The 16,144-nt window shown below is 47.8% G+C and overlaps 2 protein-coding genes across 3 annotated transcripts in view; one reads left to right on the top strand and one right to left on the bottom strand.

Annotated features, from left to right (window-relative positions):
- Window positions 1-4,899: 4,899 nt before the first annotated feature.
- Window positions 4,900-12,872, top strand: KRTCAP3 (keratinocyte associated protein 3). 2 transcript variants are annotated; one of them, XM_069728621.1, is made up of 8 exons: window positions 4,943-5,006; window positions 5,728-5,820; window positions 7,455-7,639; window positions 8,215-8,274; window positions 8,354-8,554; window positions 9,690-9,824; window positions 12,392-12,489; window positions 12,706-12,872. In XM_069728621.1, the coding sequence occupies exons 3-7, from the start codon at window positions 7,481-7,483 to the stop codon at window positions 12,473-12,475; spliced, it is 639 nt and encodes a 212-aa protein (XP_069584722.1). In that variant the 5' UTR covers window positions 4,943-5,006; window positions 5,728-5,820; window positions 7,455-7,480; the 3' UTR covers window positions 12,476-12,489; window positions 12,706-12,872. The 2 variants fall into 2 exon arrangements, with proteins under 2 accessions (XP_069584720.1, XP_069584722.1); XM_069728619.1 differs by lacking the exon at window positions 5,728-5,820 and having other exon boundaries at window positions 4,900-5,006.
- A 353-nt stretch (window positions 12,873-13,225) lies between these two features.
- The window catches only part of IFT172 (intraflagellar transport 172), a 115,672-nt gene continuing 112,753 nt past the window's right edge, over window positions 13,226-16,144 (bottom strand). Inside the window, exons 47-48 of the mRNA XM_069728618.1 lie at window positions 13,800-13,891; window positions 13,226-13,358 (exon numbers count right to left, since the gene is read on the bottom strand). Coding sequence (XP_069584719.1) covers window positions 13,269-13,358; window positions 13,800-13,891 — 182 coding nt within the window. The 3' untranslated portion in view covers window positions 13,226-13,268. The remainder of the gene's footprint in view (window positions 13,359-13,799; window positions 13,892-16,144) is intronic.

Raw genomic sequence — 16,144 nt, 5'->3', positions numbered from 1 at the left:
TAATGTACAGGAGGTATATAGTATAATGTACAGGAGGTATATAGTATAATGTACGGGTCGTATACAGTATAATGTACAGGAGGTATACAGTATAATGTACAGGAGGTATACAGTATAATGTACAGGAGGTATACAGTATAATGTACAGGAGGTATATAGTATAATGTACAGGAGGTATATAGTATAATGTACAGGAGGTATACAGTATAATGTACAGGACGTATATAGTATAATGTACAGGTCGTATACAGTATAATGTACAGGAGGTATATAGTATAATGTACAGGAGGTATACAGTATAATGTACAGGAGGTATATAGTATAATGTACAGGTCGTATACAGTATAATGTACAGGAGGTATATAGTATAATGTACAGGACGTATATAGTATAATGTACAGGAGGTATATAGTATAATGTACAGGAGGTATATAGTATAATGTACAGGAGGTATATAGTATAATGTACAGGTCGTATACAGTATAATGTACAGGAGGTATACAGTATAATGTACAGGAGGTATACAGTATAATGTACAGGAGGTATACAGTATAATGTACAGGACGTATATAGTATAATGTACAGGTCGTATACAGTATAATGTACAGGAGGTATACAGTATAATGTACAGGAGGTATACAGTATAATGTACAGGAGGTATACAGTATAATGTACAGGAGGTATACAGTATAATGTACAGGTCGTATACAGTATAATGTACAGGAGGTATACAGTATAATGTACAGGAGGTATATAGTATAATGTACAGGAGGTATACAGTATAATGTACAGGACGTATATAGTATAATGTACAGGAGGTATATAGTATAATGTACAGGAGGTATACAGTATAATGTACAGGACGTATATAGTATAATGTACAGGACGTATATAGTATAATGTACAGGTCGTATACAGTACAATGTACAGGAGGTATACAGTATAATGTACAGGAGGTATATAGTATAATGTACAGGAGGTATACAGTATAATGTACAGGAGGTATATAGTATAATGTACAGGTCGTATACAGTATAATGTACAGGAGGTATACAGTATAATGTACAGGAGGTATATAGTATAATGTACAGGAGGTATACAGTATAATGTACAGGACGTATATAGTATAATGTACAGGTCGTATACAGTATAATGTACAGGAGGTATACAGTATAATGTACAGGAGGTATATAGTATAATGTACTGGAGGTATACAGTATAATGTACAGGAGGTATACAGTATAATGTACAGGACGTATATAGTATAATGTACAGGTCGTATACAGTATAATGTACAGGAGGTATACAGTATAATGTACAGGAGGTATATAGTATAATGTACAGGAGGTATACAGTATAATGTACAGGACGTATATAGTATAATGTACAGGTCGTATACAGTATAATGTACAGGAGGTATATAGTATAATGTACAGGAGGTATACAGTATAATGTACAGGAGGTATACAGTATAATGTACAGGACGTATATAGTATAATGTACAGGAGGTATATAGTATAATGTACAGGAGGTATACAGTATAATGTACAGGAGGTATACAGTATAATGTACAGGAGGTATATAGTATAATGTACAGGAGGTATACAGTATAATGTACAGGAGGTATACAGTATAATGTACAGGAGGTATACAGTATAATGTACAGGAGGTATATAGTATAATGTACGGGTCGTATACAGTATAATGTACAGGAGGTATATAGTATAATGTACAGGAGGTATATAGTATAATGTACAGGAGGTATATAGTATAATGTACAGGAGGTATATAGTATAATGTACAGGTCGTATATAGTATAATGTACAGGTCGTATACAGTATAATGTACAGGAGGTATACAGTATAATGTACAGGAGGTATATAGTATAATGTACAGGAGGTATACAGTATAATGTACAGGAGGTATACAGTATAATGTACAGGAGGTATATAGTATAATGTACAGGAGGTATATAGTATAATGTACGGGTCGTATACAGTATAATGTACAGGAGGTATACAGTATAATGTACAGGAGGTATACAGTATAATGTACAGGAGGTATACAGTATAATGTACAGGAGGTATATAGTATAATGTACAGGAGGTATATAGTATAATGTACAGGAGGTATACAGTATAATGTACAGGACGTATATAGTATAATGTACAGGTCGTATACAGTATAATGTACAGGAGGTATATAGTATAATGTACAGGAGGTATACAGTATAATGTACAGGAGGTATATAGTATAATGTACAGGAGGTATACAGTATAATGTACAGGACGTATATAGTATAATGTACAGGTCGTATACAGTATAATGTACAGGAGGTATATAGTATAATGTACAGGAGGTATACAGTATAATGTACAGGAGGTATACAGTATAATGTACAGGAGGTATACAGTATAATGTACAGGACGTATATAGTATAATGTACAGGTCGTATACAGTATAATGTACAGGAGGTATACAGTATAATGTACAGGAGGTATATAGTATAATGTACGGGTCGTATACAGTATAATGTACAGGAGGTATACAGTATAATGTACAGGAGGTATATAGTATAATGTACAGGAGGTATATAGTATAATGTACAGGAGGTATACAGTATAATGTACAGGACGTATATAGTATAATGTACAGGTCGTATACAGTATAATGTACAGGAGGTATATAGTATAATGTACAGGAGGTATACAGTATAATGTACAGGAGGTATATAGTATAATGTACAGGAGGTATACAGTATAATGTACAGGACGTATATAGTATAATGTACAGGTCGTATACAGTATAATGTACAGGAGGTATATAGTATAATGTACAGGAGGTATACAGTATAATGTACAGGAGGTATACAGTATAATGTACAGGAGGTATATAGTATAATGTACAGGAGGTATATAGTATAATGTACAGGAGGTATATAGTATAATGTACAGGAGGTATATAGTATAATGTACAGGAGGTATACAGTATAATGTACAGGAGGTATATAGTATAATGTACAGGAGGTATACAGTATAATGTACAGGAGGTATACAGTATAATGTACAGGAGGTATATAGTATAATGTACAGGAGGTATATAGTATAATGTACAGGAGGTATATAGTATAATGTACAGGAGGTATACAGTATAATGTACAGGACGTATATAGTATAATGTACAGGTCGTATACAGTATAATGTACAGGAGGTATATAGTATAATGTACAGGAGGTATACAGTATAATGTACAGGAGGTATACAGTATAATGTACAGGACGTATATAGTATAATGTACAGGTCGTATACAGTATAATGTACAGGAGGTATACAGTATAATGTACAGGAGGTATATAGTATAATGTACAGGAGGTATATAGTATAATGTACAGGAGGTATACAGTATAATGTACAGGAGGTATACAGTATAATGTACAGGACGTATATAGTATAATGTACAGGTCGTATACAGTATAATGTACAGGAAGTATACAGTATAATGTACAGGAGGTATATAGTATAATGTACAGGAGGTATATAGTATAATGTACAGGAGGTATACAGTATAATGTACAGGAGGTATACAGTATAATGTACAGGAGGTATATAGTATAATGTACAGGAGGTATACAGTATAATGTACAGGACGTATATAGTATAATGTACAGGTCGTATACAGTATAATGTACAGGAGGTATATAGTATAATGTACAGGAGGTATACAGTATAATGTACAGGAGGTATACAGTATAATGTACAGGAGGTATATAGTATAATGTACAGGAGGTATATAGTATAATGTACAGGAGGTATATAGTATAATGTACAGGAGGTATATAGTATAATGTACAGGAGGTATACAGTATAATGTACAGGAGGTATATAGTATAATGTACAGGAGGTATACAGTATAATGTACAGGAGGTATACAGTATAATGTACAGGAGGTATATAGTATAATGTACAGGAGGTATATAGTATAATGTACAGGAGGTATATAGTATAATGTACAGGAGGTATATAGTATAATGTACAGGAGGTATACAGTATAATGTACAGGACGTATATAGTATAATGTACAGGTCGTATACAGTATAATGTACAGGAGGTATATAGTATAATGTACAGGAGGTATACAGTATAATGTACAGGACGTATATAGTATAATGTACAGGTCGTATACAGTATAATGTACAGGAGGTATATAGTATAATGTACAGGAGGTATACAGTATAATGTACAGGAGGTATACAGTATAATGTACAGGACGTATATAGTATAATGTACAGGTCGTATACAGTATAATGTACAGGAGGTATACAGTATAATGTACAGGAGGTATATAGTATAATGTACAGGAGGTATATAGTATAATGTACAGGAGGTATACAGTATAATGTACAGGAGGTATACAGTATAATGTACAGGACGTATATAGTATAATGTACAGGTCGTATACAGTATAATGTACAGGAAGTATACAGTATAATGTACAGGAGGTATATAGTATAATGTACAGGAGGTATATAGTATAATGTACAGGAGGTATACAGTATAATGTACAGGAGGTATACAGTATAATGTACAGGAGGTATACAGTATAATGTACAGGAGGTATATAGTATAATGTACAGGACGTATATAGTATAATGTACAGGAGGTATATAGTATAATGTACGGGTCGTATACAGTATAATGTACAGGAGGTATACAGTATAATGTACAGGAGGTATACAGTATAATGTACAGGAGGTATATAGTATAATGTACAGGACGTATATAGTATAATGTACAGGAGGTATATAGTATAATGTACGGGTCGTATACAGCAGTGGACGCAGCTGCTCACATGGAGGATCAGGCTTCTTCCTTCCATCTGCACAGGTGAGTTGTGTTGTGACGTCAGTGGGCGTGGCTTGCTCGGAGTCATGTGACCCAGCTCAGGTGTGTTCCAGGTGAGAGGAGACATGGCGGCCGGCGGGATTGAGGAGCAGCCGTGCGGCTTCAGTGAGTACAGCCGTCATTATACAGACAGAGGTGATAGCAGCCCGAGGATGGTGAGGGTTATACTGCCGAGCTGAGAGGGGCAGTGAGAGCATGTTAGAAAGGGGGACGCCAGGGCATGTGATAATGGGAGTAATGGGGGACGCCGAAGGGTGCGATAATGGGAGCAATGGGGGACGCCGGAGGGTGCGATAATGGGAGCAATGGGGGACGCCGGAGGGTGCGATAATGGGAGCAATGGGGGACGCCGGAGGGTGCGATAATGGGAGCAATGGGGGACGCCGGAGGGTGCGATAATGGGAGCAATGGGGGACGCCGGAGGGTGCGATAATGGGAGCAATGGGGGACGCCGGAGGGTGCGATAATGGGAGCAATGGGGGACGCCGGAGGGTGCGATAATGGGAGCAATGGGGGACGCCGGAGGGTGCGAGTGGGGGTCGCCGGAGGGTGAGGTAATGGGGGACATCGGAGGATGTGATAACGGAAGGGGAGAGTGGGGGTCAACGGAGGACCCCCCCCCCCCAGACTGACATCTCTCTAGTCATCCAAGTTCAGGAGCAACCAGACGTGAGTGGACAGAGGAGCAGAAGTCCTCACCTGCAGACGGGCTCTTCATAGCTGTCTACTACACCAGAATATGGCACACGGCGGGGGCCACACGGCGGGAGCTGCGGCCAAAGCTCGGGGACACCTGAATTACATTGTTCGTTCTTCTATTCTTCAGATTGAATCTCCCAGGGATTCAGACACCCAACCTGCGTTATTGTAGGCAGCACTGCCCGGTGGGGGACTCTCCTGTGATGTGCAGATAATACAGGTACACAGAGGTACAGCTCCATATACCAGAGCAGCTCTATGTGCCTGTATCACAGACAGAAAAGGAAGATTTTTTTTTCCTTCCTATAAAATTACAATAGTGACCTTTTTACTGCACGTTTTCTTTTAATAAACCTCACAAATTGGCAAATAACAGACTCATTTGTGCCCCTTTAATCGTGACAACTGGCACAACTAGATTTATGGGGATCGGTAAATAATGTGAAAAAGACAAGTGATTTTTTTTTTTTTTCCCCCCACCCATTAAAAATGTACCGCTGAGGCCGCGTTCTCCAGGTGTCTGCACCGCACAGCGCAGTAATAATCTTCTCTGGTTATGGAGTTTCTAGTGTTTTTTGCCCTTTCCCCTTATTTGATCCTTTTTGGTGCAGATGTGAAGCCCTCCACTAAAGCTGCAGCGTCCCGGGGGCGCAGTGTTCACGAAATCACATCCCCGTTGCTTGTACACAGCTCGTGGTCACATGTACTGTAAATGCTGTGGAGTGTTTTTTGCTTTGTTTTTTTGTGTTCAAACTGTCCAAGCAAATCAGATGTGATTTCCTGAAATCTTCGCGCTCTGTGCGTTTAAGGACGCTGCTGAACTCGGTGGTTTTGGTGCCATGTTTTTCTCTACAGGCTTCTATGTCTGGGGGGAAATAACTGCAAAGATTACGTAGTTTGGTGCAGATCCTGCAAAAACCCAAACCACAGGATTTATGCAATGTGTGAACACGGGCTGGTCAGTATTTGTAAGCCAGAAGGGTCAGTGTCTCTACACAAGCCTGCAGGTCAGGGTGTTTTACTAAATTTATGGAGAAAAAACTTTTGTTAGTTTTTTTTTTTCCCTTCAGTGTAGTATCGTATGGGGTTGGGGGCGCGCATCAATAGAACACTAATATAATATAACACTATACTCTTTGGGTAGGACGTGCTACTCCCGCCTGTGGCTCGCTGCTCGTGTTGCCGCCTCCCGCCTGTGGCTCGCTGCTCGTGTTGCCGCCTCCCGCCTGTGGCTCGCTGCTCGTGTTGCCGCCTCCCGCCTGTGGCTCGCTGCTCGTGTTGCCGCCTCCCGCCTGTGGCTCGCTGCTCGTGTTGCCGCCTCCCGCCTGTGGCTCGCTGCTCGTGTTGCCGCCTCCCGCCTGTGGCTCGCTGCTTGTGTTGCCGCCTCCCGCCTGTGGCTCGCTGCTTGTGTTGCCGCCTCCCGCCTGTGGCTCGCTGCTCGTGTTGCCGCCTCCCGCCTGTGGCTCGCTGCTCGTGTTGCCGCCTCCCGCCTGTGGCTCGCTGCTCGTGTTGCCGCCTCCAGTACTCTGGCTCTGAAGTTTGACTCCTGGTTGCACATTTTATATCAGCGCCTATGGAGCCGAGTTAGGACCCTCTCCACTTCCATCCCATGTCCTGTGTCATTGGCGGTATATATCGTCTGCATACACATCCTATAAGGTGTGGTTTTCCTAGAGGGTCTTCTTTGTATGACGGTCGCAGACCCCAGCCTCGCCGTCCAGCTTCTTACTATCGGGGGTGAGCGGCATTAATGATCTCAGCTCTGCATCCATTGGTGCCATACTCTTCTGGATAATCGTTGTCTTTCCCTTCAGGCCACTTGAGACTTGTGGTTCTTCTCTCCCTGTACATTAGATGTGGTGAAGGGCCCTCGCCACTTGATGCGGACTGGGATCGCGCTGATTTTCATTGGCCATGTCAATTTCATCTTGGGCGCCATTGTTCATGGTACCGTGCTGCGACATGTGGCCAACCCAGAGAAGAGGGTGAGCCCCGAATACTGCACCGCCAACATCATCTCTGTGGTGTCCGGGCTGCTGGTGAGTAGCTGCTGATGTCGCAGGGTGCAGTTGTGAAGAGCGCCCCCCTCTGGAGTACAGTGTACAAGCTATAGGCAAGTGTGGAGGGGGGTGAGTGCCACGTAAGAAGCTCCGGACACAGAAGTAGTAATGGGATATTGTCCTCAATTCACAAAGGGCAAATGGAAATCTCACCGGCATCCGGTGGCGGCCAGTCGCCTCAGTTGTCGGCATCTGGTGGCGGCCTGTGACTTGTACACAGTCTGTCGGCCTCAAACACAGAAGATCTGGGGGAAGTTCTCAAGATGTTTGGAACAACCTGTGTACAAGTGGCGGAAGTGATGGCCCGTGACCAGACACTGATGGCAGAGGTGAGGGGCCGTGACCAGACACTGATGAAAAATGTACATTTCTCTTTTCTTCAGTCACTGATACAATCCTGTCCTCCGCCTCTTGCTTTCTTTTCCACACCTGCCTAAGACTTGCACAGCACTGTATGTGGGGGCACTATACTATATGTGGTGCACGTCATTATTCCAGAAATCTTAGTTTACTATCCCCCCCCATCTTTCTCATATTCACACGTATTTCTGCAGAGCATCACGACAGGAATCTGCGCCATCCTCGCCTCCCGCAACCTGGGCTGTGGCAGAATCGTGAGTCTCCTCCATGATTGTTCTATAAACTGCTGCGGACACTTCCCGCCAGTTTTCTGATCACTCCATCTGTCTGCAGCACTGGTCACTCCTGGTCCTGGCCCTGCTGAACGCCCTGCTCTCGGCAGCTTGTTTCGTGGGTCTTGTCCTGTCTGTCTCACTGACCATTGCAAATGGAGGCAAGAACCTGATCTCTGGATGTAACACAACGGTTCTCCCTGCAGACACCCGCTCCGTCATCATGAGCAACGAGTGCCCCTTCGACACAACACGGATTTATGTAAGTACACTTTACCTTCAGCCAACACCTCTACATGTAGCGGCAAACTCTACTGATGGGCGGCATTCTCAGTGATGTCACCGCTGATCTCTGGTGATGGATAGGAGACATTCTCAGTGATGGCACCTCTGATCTCTGGTGATGGATAGGAGGCATTCTCAGTGATGGCACCGCTGATCTCTGGTGATGGATAGGAGACATTCTCAGTGATGGCACCTCTGAGCTCTGGCGATGGATAGGAGACATTCTCAGTGATGTCACCGCCGATCTCTGGTGATGGATAGGAGGCATTCTCAGTGATGTCACATCTGAGCTCTGGTGATGGATAGGAGACATTCTCAGTGATGTCACCGCCGATCTCTGGTGATGGATAGGAGGCATTCTCAGTGATGTCACCTCTGATCTCTAGTGATGGATAGGAGGCATTCTCAGTGATGTCACCTCTGATCTCTAGTGATGGATAGGAGGCATTCTCAGTGAGGTCACCGCTGATCTCCGGTGACGGATAGGAGACATTCTCAGTGATGTCACATCTGAGCTCTGGCGATGGATAGGAGACATTCTCAGTGATGGCACCGCCGATCTCTAGTGATGGATAGGAGACATTCTCAGTGATGGCACCGCTGATCTCTAGTGATGGATAGGAGACATTCTCAGTGATGGCACCTCTGAGCTCTGGCGATGGATAGGAGACATTCTCAGTGATGGCACCGCCGATCTCTGGTGATGGATAGGAGGCATTCTCGGTGATGGATAGGAGGCATTCTCAGTGATGGCACCTCTGATCTCTAGTAATGGATAGGAGGCATTCTCAGTGATGTCACCGCTGAGCTCTGGCGATGGATAGGAGACATTCTCAGTGATGTCACCGCTGATCTCTGGCGATAGATAGGCGGCCATCACTGAGACTAACTCCTATCCATCCAAATATCAGCAACACCACTGTATGCCTAGCTGCCTATCACTCTTCCCCACTTTCTTGTCTCCTCATTCATGGTGGGGGTGTCCCTATAGTGGGTTGGAACAGTGATTGTTTGGGGCCCTGTCCAGTCAAAGAGCTTCACGTTACATAAGTTCTTCTGTGGCGGACATGACAATGTTAGCTTTCTGTGACCATCATGTCTCCTCGGCACAGGACACCACGCTGGCTCTCTGGATCCCCTCCATGTTCCTGTCTATGGTGGAGGCTGCGCTTTCAATCCGCTGTTGTGTGGTGGCATTTATCCTCCGAGGGATCGGTCCTTGTGGAGAGACTTATCTGAAGCAGAAGGTAAGTTGGTACCTGGGTCCATCAGATAGCCCCAGTAGAATATTCTGTGTGGTGAAGAACTAGTGGAGGTAGTCTTGGGCCATTCTTCCTGGCTGTACCTCATGTTACCATAGCACCATTCCCTGGCAGCACTGGGGGTGATGGGGAACCAGATGTGGGGTCCTGGGATGTGCCTCACATGGGGTTACCATAGCACCATTCTCCGGCAGCACTGGGGGTGATGGGGCACCAGATGTGGGGTCCTGGGATGTGCCTCACATGGGGGTTACCATAGTGCCATTCCCTGGCAGCACTGGGGGTGATCGGGCACCAGATGTGGGGTCCTGGGACATGCTTGATATGGGGTTACCATAGCGCCTCTCCGGCACTTGGGGTGATGGGGCACCAGATGTGGGGTTCTTGGACCTGCCTCACATGGGGTTACCATAGCGCCATTCTCTGACAGCACTTGGGGTGATGGGGCACCAGATGTGGGGTTCTTGGACCTGCCTCACATGGGGTTACCATAGCGCCATTCTCTGACAGCACTTGGGGTGATGGGGCACCAGATGTGGGGTTCTTGGACCTGCCTCACATGGGGTTACCATAGCGCCATTCTCCAGCAGCACTTGGGGTGATGGGGCACCAGATGTGGGGTTCTTGGACCTGCCTCACATGGGGTTACCATAGCGCCATTCTCTGACAGCACTTGGGGTGATGGGGCACCAGATGTGGGGTTCTTGGACCTGCCTCACATGGGGTTACCATAGCGCCATTCTCCAGCAGCACTTGGGGTGATGGGGCACCAGATGTGGGGTCCTTGGACCTGCCTCACATGGGGTTACCATAGCGCCCTCTGGCAGCACTTGGGGTGATGGGGCACCAGATGTCGGGTCATTGGACCTGCCTCACATGGGGTTACCATAGCGCCACTCTCCGGCAGTACTTGGGGTGATGGGGCACCAGATGTGGGGTCCTTGGACCTGCCTCACATGGGGTTACCATAGCGCCACTCTCTGGCAGCACTTGGGGTGATGGGGCACCAGATGTCGGGTCATTGGACCTGCCTCACATGGGGTTACCATAGCGCCACTCTCCGGCAGTACTTGGGGTGATGGGGCACCAGATGTGGGGTCCTTGGACCTGCCTCACATGGGGTTACCATAGCGCCCTCTGGCAGCACTTGGGGTGATGGGGCACCAGATGTCGGGTCATTGGACCTGCCTCACATGGGGTTACCATAGCGCCACTCTCCGGCAGTACTTGGGGTGATGGGGCACCAGATGTGGGGTCCTTGGACCTGCCTCACATGGGGTTACCATAGCGCCACTCTCTGGCAGCACTTGGGGGTGATGGGGCACCAGATGTGAGGTCCTGGGATGTGCCTCACATGGGGTTACCATAGCGCCACTCTCCGGCAGTACTTGGGGTGAGGGGGCACCAGATGTGGGGTCCTGGGATGTGCCTCACATGGGGTTACCATAGCGCCACTCTCCGGCAGTACTTGGGGTGATGGGGCACCAGATGTGGGGTCATTGGACCTGCCTCACATGGGGTTACCGTAGCGCCACTCTCCGGCAGCACTTGGGGGTGATGGGGCACCAGATGTGGGGTCATTGGACCTGCCTCACATGGGGTTACCATAGCGCCACTCTCTGGCAGCACTTGGGGGTGATGGGGCACCAGATGTGGGGTCATTGGACCTGCCTCACATGGGGTTACCGTAGCGCCACTCTCCGGCAGCACTTGGGGGTGATGGGGCACCAGATGTGGGGTCATTGGACCTGCCTCACATGGGGTTACCATAGCGCCACTCTCTGGCAGCACTTGGGGGTGATGGGGCACCAGATGTGGGGTCATTGGACCTGCCTCACATGGGGTTACCATAGCGCCATTCTCTGCCAGCACATGGGGTGATGGGGCACCAGATGTGGGGTTCTTGGACCTGCCTCACATGGGGTTACCATAGCGCCACTCTCTGGCAGCACTTGGGGGTGATGGGGCACCAGATGTGGGGTCATTGGACCTGCCTCACATGGGGTTACCATAGCGCCACTCTCTGGCAGCACTTGGGGGTGATGGGGCACCAGATGTGGGGTTCTTGGACCTGCCTCACATGGGGTTACCATAGCGCCACTCTCTGGCAGCACTTGGGGGTGATGGGGCACCAGATGTGGGGTCATTGGACCTGCCTCACATGGGGTTACCATAGCGCCACTCTCTGGCAGCACTTGGGGGTGATGGGGCACCAGATGTGGGGTTCTTGGACCTGCCTCACATGGGGTTACCATAGCGCCACTCTCTGGCAGCACTTGGGGGTGATGGGGCACCAGATGTGGGGTCATTGGACCTGCCTCACATGGGGTTACCATAGCACTATTCTCAGAAGCTGGGGCCAGATGATATGTGGGAGGCAGGTAAGAACACGCAGTTGGACTTCGGGCTGGATTTACTCGAGAGCTGTCATCAGATTCCTGCTTGTCCGGTTCTCAATCTGGAGAATTACTATAAAAGGTGTAATGTGAGGCCGCTGCTGGCAGGTTACCAGGGCCCACATGTCGGCTTGTACTAACAGTTCTATGTCTTAGCTACAGGAGCAGGCGGCCGACAATGAGCGGCTGGAGGATGCAGTGAGGCCGGAAACCCACCAGCTCATCGAGGCTCGGGCATAGGCGTCACCGTGGAGGTGAGATTCCTTGGTGGAGGCCACAGGTTGAGAACTGCAGTATTGCTCCTCATTCCCTGGATATGGGGCCCCGTCTGTGCATGTGTGGGGATAAGGTTTGCCGGGTGATGGGATCATGTCAGTGCGGGGCGCTTCGGATTGCCGAGCGATGGGCTTTGTTGGCTATGGGGATGTCCTGTCGGGGAGGATCGCTGATCTTCTTCCATTATATTACAGGTGGGCTGGATGCACGGACTGATCTGGCGCCTCTGGAGGGGCAGGAGGTCCTCTGCCGCGTGGTCTCTTGTTTGGTGTCTCTCTTGCGGTTTTATTAGCTGTTTTATTTGCTGTACATTTTTCATGTTCTGTATTCTGATATTTTGTGAATAAACCCGACTTTCTTATTTCCGGTTCCTCAGTGTCAGGGAAAAGCATAACATTCTCCTTTCAGAGTCCCAGCAATGCAGGGGACGGTCCTTGTCTGAGTTCAGACCTTGCTCTTTGCGGCAGTTTCCAGGAACTCTCCAGTTGTTTCCAGTGATGTAGAACCCACCCTCCCAAAATACAGGGGTGACGAGCGGCTTCTCCGAGCCTCCCTTGTTTTCCACATGGGATAATCAGAAGTCGATCATTGGTGATCGAGTCCTTTGGCGCTCGGCCTGATTCCACCCAGGATGAGGAGATAGGACGCGCATCTACCTGCCCCGGACTCTGCCCTGGGTGGGAGTCGGAGATAGGGATGACATGACACGGGGAGGCAAATCTACAGCATTTTATTACAGAACATTGGGCCGCTCGCCTCACTGGAAGGAAAAGCTGGTGTTGGGGGGCGCTCCACACCACCGACTGATGAACCGCAGGACATCCTGGCACTCGGGGCTGTGGCTGGTCTGTGGGCGGCAGAAAATGGGTCATAAGATCAGGCGAAAACTGCGTTATGGGGAGCAAGCAGTAAACATGGAAGGACGGGCATCAGCGGAGGCAGACGTGCAAGATGGAAGTCGGGGAGATCAGCGGAGGGGGAGGCAGACGTACAAGATGGAGGATGGGACGTCAGCGGAGGGGAAGCAGACGTGCAAGATGGAGGACGGGGAGGTCAGCGGGGCGGACGTGCAAGATGGAGGATGGGAGATCAGCGGGGTGGACATGCAAGATGGAGGACGGGAGGTCAGCAAGGCAAACGTGAAAGATGGAGGTTGGGAGGTCAGCAGAGGGGAGGCAGACATGCAAAACAAAAGACGGGAGCTCAGCAGAGGACGGGAGGTCAGCAAGGCGGAGGCAGACGTGCAAGATGGAGAACGGGGAGGTCAGCGGGTGGGAGTGGCACCCACCTTAATGGCCATGAGCAGTCTGTTCCAGTCTTCCTTGTTTGCCGCTTTGCCCGGTTGTGTGAACTCGATCTTGTTCCTGAGGACGGGGTACCCTGCAGAGAGACGCTCTGTCAGCCGCTTACTAGGTGAGGTGGGGCTCTGCCCACACGTGGCCTGTTCTCTGCATTGCAGGCTTGCTGACACTTGTGGTGCGTGTAGCACTCAGAGGTCAGCATGTCACCTTCAGCTGAGATACGTGTCGTCTGCATGTGATCAGATGCATTTTTACCCCTTGGATTCTATGGTTTTGTGTATTAGGACAAAATAAAGTGTGGCCATCCAACCTCTGAAAAAGCCAAACGCATGAAAAGTGGTGTCTTGCCAACAAAAAACTAGGCCAAAATGCAGGAGCAAAGTGATAATTAAGTACACCCCATGAATTGGCAGCTTGTAGGAGCCTTTTAGCAGCAGTGGCCATTTTCTGGATGACCTTCAGTCTCGTCGCTCTTCAGCTCATTGTGGTCGGTTGTTTCCGCTCCGGTCTCTTACGGTCAGGCTGAAGCTGCTCTGTTGGGCTGAGGTCTGGACTTTGGGCAATCTGAGTTTTCTTTTTCAGGCTTTCTGATTGTCATATTTTTTTTTTGTTGGTGGTTGATCTATTTCAGTCATTAGGAGGTATGCCACCAGACATGTCCCACCAAGGAGAAAGACAGCAGCCATCTTCTGAAGCCGTGCCATCTTACTGAGTGCAGAGAGGTCGTCTCCACAGCCATAATGCATGTGCCGTCACGCGGTGAAGAGTACTCCGAAGCACCTCACTGACCACTGGGATGAAGCCACTCGTCAGCCTCCGCAGGACTTGTGCTGCTCGCCTGCCATCCACGACTCCTCGGTGGGTGAGTGCACCGTGGATGATGGCATTTCACGGACACGTGGCTTGTTTCCATTGCAATTCAGCTAAGGAGCCTGGAATGAGGAAGGTGGAAGTGTTTTCATAGCGGATTTCCCCCTCTGTTGAGCTGTAGGACGAGACACTGGCCCTGTTCTGGCCGCCAATGGTCTGGTGCACCTCTGGTTGGGACGTGATGCGGGGAATGGTCCTGTGCACCACTTCTCCATGAAATCCCCCAGGTTTGTGTCTCCTCCGCTCCTTCTGGTGGTGTTCTCCGAGTTGTCACATTTCTGGTGCCAGAGGTCTACGTTTTTCCTCCAATCGTCCAGTGCTGAGGTGTTAGGGGACGGGCGAGCCTCAGCCCATAGCTCACTTTCTGGACATTTTGCTGTTTATCTGTGAGAAGATTTGCAGACGTCGATGGCGGAGGACCGCTACACTGAGACCTGGAGTAGAGAAGGTTCTGGCTCCTGAGAGGCGTCCACCACGTCGGGTCCATTACCCTCTCGGGCGGCAGCAGATGTCTGGGAGTAGAGCTGACGACGGCTGCAGGGCAAGTACGTCTGGCCATGAGACCGCTCGATGGCCGACTTACAATTCCTCATCGATAAGAATAATTGGCATTACTGGAATAAACTGCTGCTCTCAGAGATGATGATGAAGTGACGCGGAGCAGTAGGTGCGGTGGAGCATTATATGATTAGGATTGGCCCGCATAGCGCCCTAGCAACAATGCTAACCACTGAGCCACCCTGCTGCCCTTGCAGGTGCCAGTGGGTATTTCTTCTCTCGCTTACTGCAGGTCATCCATAGGGCCAGCTCCTGGGTGGATGTTTCCCACTGCTCCCTTATAATTGAGTTGGTCCATACTTTCCTGCCTTGTTCTTGCATTCGGTCCACCTCTTCTAGGCGTTGTTTGTAGAGGTGAGCCTGTGCCTCATGGCGGCCTGGTTTCTATCTGGAGGACCTTGTGTTCCATTTGTGGGACCATGACTTTGGATACCATGCTTGCGGATAAGATTTAATACATAGATTGTGAATCCCCCCCCATCTCCACACACGGCATGATCTAGGGACCTTCATCTGATTCCTCATATGTTCTTTTCCAATTAACCTCCTCGATTATTAAACCCCTAGATATTACAGACGGCGACAGTCCTGACCGCACTACTCTCCGGCATTTCTTTATTTTGTATTCTTGTGACTCTGGCTATTATAGACCCACAGTAATATGTATACAATTATATCATTAGATGTAAATGAGATGTACTACCCCTGACTTCACAATCCGAGGGTCTTACCTGCATAGGTTTGTGCCACCGGACTCCCGGGTTTTCTTGTGTCTCCTATCGGAACCGTTCTTTACCCTTTTTCTTCAGGGTGGTTGTTGCCGTTACACCTGGATATGTTTTATTGTGGGGTTCATTGTATCATCTATGGGGAGCTTGGTCAGATTTTTTGTTTTTTTAACGTT

Source organism: Ranitomeya imitator, chromosome 5 (genome assembly GCF_032444005.1).
Source record: "Ranitomeya imitator isolate aRanImi1 chromosome 5, aRanImi1.pri, whole genome shotgun sequence".
Lineage (NCBI taxonomy): Eukaryota > Metazoa > Chordata > Amphibia > Anura > Dendrobatidae > Ranitomeya > Ranitomeya imitator.
This window is presented reverse-complemented; position numbering and strand designations above follow the sequence as displayed.

Coding starts and splice junctions, on each gene's coding strand:
- KRTCAP3 (XM_069728619.1), top strand. CDS start 4,967: ATGGCGGCCGGCGGGATTGAGGAGCAGCCGTGCGGCTTCA. Junction 7,640..8,214: donor CTGTGGTGTCCGGGCTGCTG/GTGAGTAGCTGC, acceptor GTATTTCTGCAG/AGCATCACGACAGGAATCTG. Junction 8,275..8,353: donor ACCTGGGCTGTGGCAGAATC/GTGAGTCTCCTC, acceptor ATCTGTCTGCAG/CACTGGTCACTCCTGGTCCT.